Source organism: Caenorhabditis briggsae (assembly GCF_000004555.2).
Source record: "Caenorhabditis briggsae complete genome, chrIV, whole genome shotgun sequence".
Lineage (NCBI taxonomy): Eukaryota > Metazoa > Nematoda > Chromadorea > Rhabditida > Rhabditidae > Caenorhabditis > Caenorhabditis briggsae.
In genome coordinates, this window is record NC_013487.2 from 12,444,899 (window position 1) to 12,454,040 (window position 9,142).

The 9,142-nt window shown below is 38.9% G+C and overlaps 2 protein-coding genes across 2 annotated transcripts; both read left to right on the forward strand.

The window, feature by feature from the left end:
- Nucleotides 1–862: 862 nt before the first annotated feature.
- On the forward strand, nucleotides 863–3,310 carry Cbr-ugt-59 (the record flags this gene model as incomplete). Its single annotated transcript, XM_002634536.2, has 5 exons — nucleotides 863–1,235; nucleotides 1,283–1,367; nucleotides 1,875–2,268; nucleotides 2,314–2,753; nucleotides 3,088–3,310. 5 exons carry the CDS (start codon nucleotides 863–865, stop codon nucleotides 3,308–3,310), a joined length of 1,515 nt encoding a protein of 504 aa, XP_002634582.2.
- Nucleotides 3,311–4,881: 1,571 nt separating this feature from the next.
- Nucleotides 4,882–6,057, forward strand: CBG26495 (the record flags this gene model as incomplete). Its single annotated transcript, XM_045236033.1, has 5 exons — nucleotides 4,882–5,031; nucleotides 5,089–5,199; nucleotides 5,243–5,380; nucleotides 5,442–5,636; nucleotides 5,683–6,057. The coding sequence occupies 5 exons, from the start codon at nucleotides 4,882–4,884 to the stop codon at nucleotides 6,055–6,057; spliced, it is 969 nt and encodes a 322-aa protein (XP_045098791.1).
- Nucleotides 6,058–9,142: the final 3,085 nt, after the last annotated feature.

Consider the following 9,142-nt stretch of genomic DNA (forward strand, 5'->3'; position numbering starts at 1 on the left):
GACGGACATGGATTTTCTCTCCAGAGCAAGCCTCTTTCAGCGAGATACTCATCGAATTCGTCGTCGGTTTTGTTGGCTAGCTCCGGCCAGGTTTTGATTAGGTTAAAAGACTTTAAGTCTAATATAGCCGCAACGGCAGTCATAGCGAATATTAGAATACTAGCTAATAACAGCGAATAACAGCAAAAACAGCTAATAACAGCTAGCATTTTCGAGCTACAGTAATCTAAATTTAGAGTGAGCAAGAAATTTTGTAGTTCTCGAGGACGAAGAATGATTTTAAAATTCCATTTTCAGACTTTAAAAAGGAATTTTGAACAAACGTGGATCCCAGAAAACAAAAACTTCCGAGAAATGAGCGAAAAATCGGTAAAAAATACGAAAAACCGGTAAAAAAAATTTTTTAGAAGATTTTTTTTTGTGTTTTTAGATGGGAATTTGTCTAAAAAATAGGCTTAGGCTTCTTCGCCGCTCTTTTCTACCCCAGAGACACTAAATTAGCCTCAAAAAACGAAAAAAAAGTGGCCCCCCCCAACTACCTTAGCCCCGTTTTTTTTTCAATTTGAAAAGTTACATTGTTTTCGAAACTTGTCAATAAAATTTTGCTTTCGTTTTTCAAAACAAAGAAACCAGTTGTGGAACCTTTTCAGCTTTTTTTGTTTTGTTCCTTCGAACATTGTGTCTCCTCCTCTTTCATTTTATTAAAAACCGGAAGAAGAAAGGAGAAAACTTTTTAATTATTACTCATTTTTCTATTGAATTGACTCTTGGGTCAATCCATCCATCCCCATTCATAGGGGACGGTAATTAGACAGAAGGTGTCAGTAGAAGTTCCTTCTTCATTCACCTTCGATTCTTCCTCATGAAGCATACACTATTTGAATACTTAATACTGATTTTTCTCTTTATCAACACTATCTCTGCGTCTCTCAATATCCTATTCTATGTCCCTACCCTCTCCCACAGTCATATTTCATTCAACTCGAAGCTGGCCGAAGTTCTAGCCTCCCACGGCCACCGGGTTACTGTACTCCTTGCTCAGGTCGACGACACACTCCTCATCGACAATGCCACTGATTATACGGTACTTCGGAAGAAAGTAGGTGTGCCACGTGGCCATATGAGAAGAGTTTTGTGGAGTAATCCGGGTCCTTATGAGGATAGCTCTCCTCTGAATCCCCACATTTTTTACAAGCTGTTGAAGGTGTCACGGACGTTTGTGACGGCTTGTGAGAGTGAGTTTCTGGATAGACAGACACACAGATAGACCTAGAATTTTTAGACATGGCATTTGACAATTTGTTTTTGGAGAGTTTGATGGAGCAGAAGTTCGATGTGGGGTTGGTGGAACAGTATGATGCTTGTGGGTAGGTTCGGGAACTCTGGTGCAAAAAAATCCATCACGAAGACTACCGTAACCTAAAAATATTTTTGTTTTCCGAATTTATTTTCTCGATTTTTAAAAAATTTTAATTTTCCGTCTTGTTTGAGGGAGAAAAAAAAGGAAAAATCGAGAAAAAACTGGAAATAGAAATATTAATAGGCTACTGTAGTTGTCGTTGTGGGACCTATTCGAAAGAAGCGTGCGTCACTATGGCTCACTCGGCATGGGAATGCATGGGTTCAACTACCATGGGCGCACTTGTTCATTTTTGTTTTTTAACGTTTTTTACTGTTCAGAAAATCATGTAGATTCAAATAAAAATGAAGAAAAATTCAAAAAACTCCTTCATTGAGAAAAAAAACCTGGAAACACTGAAAAAAATCAAATAATACATTTTTGTGCCCTGGTTTTTAAAATGTAAATTTACAGAATTTTCTGCCAAAATGAAAAATAAAAAAATCCTACCGTACACCACCTATAAGAATTCCAGATTCGGAATCTTCAAATCCATTGGAATCGAGTCGACTGTCTGGCTGTCTGCCACTGCTATCTATCGACCTCAAGCGGAAGCAATGGGTGTCTATCTCCCCTACAGTTATGTTCCAGAACTCTTTGCTCACTTTTCCGATAAAATGAGTTTTGTTCAAAAAGTGATAAATGTGTTGATTGGACAGGCAACCTCGTTTGTGCTTGACATTTTTGTCCAGGGATTCCAGTCGAGAATATTCGGATTCGATGAGAATTTGGCGTCGATTTCCAAAGAATCGTCTGCAGTTCTAATCAATTCAGTCCCATTTTTTGACTACAGTATGCCAATGAGCCATCAATGTTCGAATATTGGAGGGATTACTGTAGATAAGAAAGGGGTGAAGAAACTGGATCCGGTGAGAGTGTTTTCTTAAATCCGAAAATAATAATCAAAAATTCAGTACTGGCAATCTGTCGCTGATTCCTCTGGGTTCATCCTGGTCAGTTTTGGTGGCATCGCTCGCACAGTCGATATGACGGTTTCAATGCAGAAAATATTTTTTGACAGCTTCAAAAAATTCCCTCATATAACTTTTATTGTCAAATACGAGTCTATTGCAAATGTCTCGATGCCGGAAAATGTTATTCTAACTCCATGGATCCCTCAACTTCCACTCATGGCTCACAAGAATTATAAAACGATTATCACTCATGGAGGATGGAGTAGTATTCTGGAGACTACTATGCATTCAACGCCAATGATTCTGATGCCGCTGTTCGCTGATCACGCCAAGAATTCGAAAGTTGCAGAGTCGAAAGGGGTCGCGGTTTTATTGGATAAAATGAGATTGAGCCAGAGGAGAGTGGTTCATGCCATCAACACGATTCTCACCAATCCGAGGTAGGTGAGACGTTTCTCGAGAAAAAACAGCTTTTTTCAAATAAGAAATCCCAAAATTCGTTCGCAAAATAACTTTTGCAAGTTTAGATTAATTAGGCCATCGACTTGTATGGTCTAGAACTTGTATGGCCTAGAAATGACCAGATATTTTCCTGATGGGTTTTCTAGGCTATTTAACATGTTGGCCTAGAAAACTCCACTTGAGAAAGTTAGGCCATCATGTTGAAATGGTCTAGGAAACTTATGAGGTGTTAGACCATACTGGGCTATCAACTACGATGGCCTAGAAAACTCATGTTGAGAAAGTTAGGCCACACTATTCCTCAGATTTCAGGTACACCCAAAACTGCGAAAAGTTCTCTCGAATGTTCTCTGACACTCCGATTTCCCATGAGAAACTGATTGCATGGAGAATCAGACAAGCAGCGAAACCATCTCGAAAAGCGTTCGCCAAACATCTTCGACCCAAGGAACCGGACTTTCATATGTTGAAAATTGTCTTGATTATTGTTCCAGCATATCTAGTGTTTTGTACAAACAAATTCTTATACGGGTGATTTTTAGTTGAATAAATTATTTTCCATATTCCTAAAATTTCTATATTTTCCCATCTTTTTATGTTGTCCTTTTTGAATGTGAATTTTGTATGTGAATCTACCCCCATTTGTTTCCCTTCGGGTTGTCACCTATTGTAAAAGGCAGTTGTCACTACGCGGTGAGCTCTTTTATTTTTATGCCAAGTACGGTTATTAATAGTTCTCCAGACAGCCTGGCACTGTGGATGACATGACAGGAGGAGAATGAGCGAGCGAGCAACGTGCACCACACATATGTGTGTCGTAGGGCACCATGAACCAGGTGGGGGGAGCAGAGGAAAATGTTTATATGTGAAGTTGTATCATACAATTTATATATTTCGTTTATAATAGAGAATGATTAACGAAATTATATCTTAAAATTAATCCAAAAAAATTAGGTCACGAAATAGAAATACGAGAAAATTAGGTTATGACCTAGAAAATCGGAAAAATTAAGAAATGTGACCTAAAAAACCAAAAATTAGGTAATGACCTAGAAGAGCCAACAAAATAAGTCACGACCTAGAAAACCCGGAAAATTAGGTCATGACCAAGAAAATCGAAAAAATTAGGTCTTGGCCTAGAAAATCGAAAAAATTAGGTCATGACCTACAAAACCCCAAAAATTAGGTCATCACATAAAAATCCAAAAATTAGGTCACGACCTAGAAAAACTAGAAAATTAGGTTATGACCTAGAAAAATCGAAAAATTAGGTCACGACCTAAAAAATCCAATAAATTAGTTCATGACCTAGAAACCCCAGAAAATTAGGTCATGACCTAGAAAAATCGAAAAATTAGGCCATGAACTGGTAAATCCAAAAAAGAGCGTGACCTAAAAAATTCAAAAATTAGATCATTACCTAGAAATCCAAAAGTTAAGCCTTGACCAAGAAAACCCAAACGGGGTTCGAACTAACGTTGTATGCTGTTTCACTCTAATGAGGAGGTGATGTGTTAAAGTTTTAGGCGGATGGGAAAAAAACAAAATGATTGGGAGCAAGAATATACAATCTCGGTGCAATCATCGCCCCAGGCGAAAATAAATGTACAGCTGACACGCCATTTTCAATTATATGTAGTGCAAGCGCATAACACCACAGCATAACACCACAGAGTTCGATTCCTGTGAATCTCGCTCTCAAAACTTAATTCTGCTAGGATTTTTGAAATCACGCAATACTGAAAATTGCAGATATACTATAATTTTCTGAGTTCATAGAACATCATTTTTGTTTGCGAGGCTCTCATCTGTCACGTCTTCTCCTATCCATCTCTAAATTGTTGCTTTTTTGCCAGTTGCTCGGAAAAAAGGGGGAAAAGATTCCGATACTAATATGTTTGGACTAGGGTTCTGCTGGCGTAAGTACGGTAGGCAGACAGTATGCCTCGCCCATTGCCACCATAGACGATTGACCTTGATCATCTTTTCATTCACTTGCCCTTCCTAGCACATTCTCTCTTCCTTTAAAATCAATAACCTCCCAGACATCCTAAGACGTCCTAGACCACCAAGAAGACCTCCTATCAATTCAAAATAATTTTCTAGATGTCTTCTGCTCAATGTTGGTACGATAAGCTCAACGACGCACAGAAAAAACGTTTCGCAAGATGGGTAGGATGGCTGACAACGAATAAATTGAACTCTATCGACAAGAAGATGTTATCAGAGGATTTGGAAACAGTGAAAGAGAAAGAGGTAAGAAAGATGAAGGTTCCCAAACCCGCGAAAGTGCAAAAATATAAAATCTTCCAGGAAGCATGCCTTGCTCTGTTTTGCGAGGGATTCGAACACTACTTGACGCGTCCCGAGTTTCGTTCCTTCTCAGCCAGAGACTGTTATGCTTATACTATCCAGCGTTTTGAGGTAAGAATCCTTATTTTTGTATCATTACACATATGTGTTTCAGTTTCTTTCTCCTGCTTTACTGGCACTTATCAGCGAGAAATGGACCATCACTGATGATCGCTGGACGCGATTGATAGGCTCCCAAGAAGAGTGCGATAGAAAACTGCGAGTCATTAGTGTGATTTGTGAGGCAACTTGTGTAAGTTAGCTTACTTAAGCTTCAAAGTTGATCGATCACTCAAAAATAAACAAATGTTTAGAAAAAGGAGATAATGAGCTGCGATCAATGGATGGCTTATCTACTTCAAAAAACAGAGGATATGATGGTAGACTTTGCACGAGTTTGTAGTGATAAGGAGCAACTTGAAATTGTGGTTGTGGAAGAGGAAAAACTTGAGGATAAACCCATTACAGTGTCTGTGTCTTCTCAGCGGAAGAGGCAACTCGATGATAATGTATGTTCTTATAAAAAGCGAAAAACTAATTCAGTGATATTTTCAGGTGGCTACTGGAAGCCAGACCAAAGCAAAACAGGCTCCAGCTTCTCCTGTTCGGGTTTCAGCTCCGGTTTCCGTGAATGCAGGGCAATCAGGATTCATTTCAGCTCTAACTTTGCCAGCTCAAGGAGCAGCAGCAATTGCTCATCCCCAGCCTATTCATGTTAATGCAGGAAGACCTCCAGGATTCGTTCAAGGCTTTATTCCACAAATGCCACCACCCACGTTCCCATTACGTTATCCCATGCCGTGGTCATTTGGATATCCATCTCAATTTTTTGGAATTCCACAGCCAGTGGCTCAAAACATCGGGTACCCATTGCCATTGATGCCCCAGTTCTTGCCCCAATTCCCACCCCAGAATAACTTCCAGCCATAGAGTCCAGACCTTTCCTGACTGTGACTTCCCGATTGTGTTTTTGTTATCTTATATTTTTTCGTTCCCTGATCTCCATATATGTTTTTAAATCATGTCCATATTTTTATCACTTGAATTTGCTGTCTGTTAATTTTGTCAGTTTTGTCGTTTCTATGTATACACAAGTGTGGGTATGTCAAACTTCCATCTATAAATTACGGTGATCAAATCTGCAATGCAAAATTACCAATTCATCATCTGTTTGTTTACACAGATGATGTTTAGTGAAAGGTCCAAAATGAGGGAATCATCGGAGGTGCAACCGGTTACAGGTTATAGGTAGGGTGATATCTAGAATGCCAGTGAGGTGGCAGTGAGATAAAGTGAGATAGAGAGCAAAATGGATCTGTGAGTTGAGAGAGGGATGGGATAGATTGTTAGCCGGAAATTCGAAAATCGGAATCTCCACTGACGTTATTCTCTTCTTGGCGGTCGGCTTGTAACTTCTGGTCAAAAGATTAGGGACGCTCGGTATGTCGACGGATATTGGCCTTGTTCAGGTCGGGAATGACTACAAGGTCGGAACCATGTCAAACCCCTGTCAGCGTTCGGACGGTTGATAGCGGTATTATCTGCAATCTGACCAACCTGCTTGATTTCACCTCCCACACCACCAACCAAATGATGCCCTAGTTCAAAACGAAGAATGCTCCCAATGGCCACCTGTCCGCACCAATAATATTTTCTGTATGACTCCTAGGCGGAAAGATATGAAACAACACGCGGCCACTAATACCGATGGTTTAGAAGAATTGATGCCCCCCCTCTGATGCAACCTTTTGGCGTGTTACGACATACAGATGGTGTGCTCCGCCCACTGCCTAGGAACACCCACCTTGTGTGTTCTTATGGTCATCCGTTGCATACTCCCCAAAACTTGTTAGCTCTTCTTTATCATACTCCGAAAATGGCAGTTACGACAAAATGAGTGCTTACGAATACACAGACTTCTCTGTCTGGCTTCAATATCTAATGGACACTGAACTTTCCCCGATTCTGCCACCTCCGGATAATGAGGTTCCAAGTGAAAAAAAAGAGGTGAGCCAAACGTTTGCAGTCTATACCCAAGTGGTTTCCTTCCAGACTCCATCAAATATTTTTCTTCTTCTGGTGTTCCATTGCCGTTTCTCGGTGAGAATTGGACTATCACAGACAAGCGTCACACAGAATTTATTGGTCGGAGACCTCGAGAATATTGGAGTACTGTAGAGGGTAATCTTCGGATGATCTGCAACATTTGTCAGGTGACTTGTGTAAGTTGCGTTTAAGTCTTCCATTTCGCTCGGTCGGAAATTGGCGACCGCCGACCGGCTCGGTCGGCTGTCAGTCGGCTAGGCCGGCGGTCGGTCGCGCGGTCGCCGGTTCTCTACCAACCGAAATGGAAGCCTAACTTGACTCCGGCAATATAGAATAATAAAGTTGGGTTTACAGAAGGAGAAGGAATTGAATAACGATCAACGGATCAATTACATTCTATGTCGAACTAAAGAAATGGTCATAGATTTTGCAAGATCTTGTGGTTGTGATGGAGGCAAACTCATATCGATTTCTGAATCCATATCAGAAAGAGCTGAAGAAAAAATGGATAAGGGCCTAGAAGGATCAGACGCTACAAACGCCGACGACAATAATATGAGCTTTATGAGGGAATCTCCAGAAACACCAGCTTTCGATATCCAACGTTTCGTAGAAACAATGGTGACTGTTCCCAGCCCAGCTGAACCAGCTATTGATTCATTTCACCATTCGAACGTTGCCAACAGATTGGATGCTATGCCTTCCCCAGTAGATATTCAGATGCTTTCTCCTAGACCAGATTCTCCAAACTCATCTACCTCGTCATTGGAACTCGCTGACACAGAATACAATACGACGCTTGACTTCTCAATGACCTCAACTCCATATTACCGGGGACCAATTGTCCCAGTGGTTCCCATGATGTCTCCAATGTACCCTGCACTCATCTCACCAGTCTACCCGGTACACACTACTGCTCATTCTTTTATTGCATCTCCAGTATTTCCCATGCCCATGGGATTCAGTCCAGTATACCCAGGTCCAGTATATCCTATGTTTCCGCATCTGTATCCTACCGTTTTCCATCAGTGATACCTTAAAAGAAAGCCCACCTCCCCCTCTTCCAACTTTCAGCGTTTATATCTCATTTCCTGTAAAATGTATCAAAAAGTTATCAACTGATAAAATGTGCATCATAACATCAGTAACATTTTATAAATTGGTCACTTTTAATATCTTTCACAGAAATAGATAAATTGGCCTAAAGCCTATATTTTTTACTATGTCTCAATCTTTATTTTACAATAATTCCTCATCAAAAATCTTTATCAAAAGCATAATTTTTATTTTGTCAATCTTCTGTCAATTGTTTTTTGTCCTAGTTCTGTTTAAAAAATGTTGTTGTACTGTTTTCCTGACCCACTCCAAAATTCGCTTTTGTGATCCCTTCACAGTTTCCATATGATCTTTGATGAATTTTGATTGCTCAGCCTAGATTCACAGCTAGTCCACAACATTGGGGTCTTCAGAAGCTTCGATTTTCAGTTTAAAAATTAAAAATCTCGAAAATTCAAAAATTCAAAAATTCAAAAATTCAAAAATTCAAAAATTCAAAAATTCAAAAATTCAAAAATTCAAAAATTCAAAAATTCAAAAATTCAAAAATTCAAAAATTCAAAAATTCAAAAATTTGGAAATTCGGAAATTCAGAAATTCAGAAATTTCGAAAATCATGAAATTAAACATTAAAAAATTCGAAAGTTCAAAAATTCAAAAATTCAAAAATTCAAAAATTCAAAAATTCAAAAATTCAAAAATTCAAAAATTCAAAAATTCAAAAATTCAAAAATTCAAAAATTCAAAAATTCAAAAATTCAAAAATTCAAAAATTCAAAAATTCAGAAATTCGGAAATTCAGAAATTCGGAAATTCAGAAATTCAAAAATTCAAAAATTCAAAAATTCAAAAATTCAAAAATTCAAAAATTCAAAAATTCAGAAATTCGGAAATTCAGAAATTCGGAAATTCA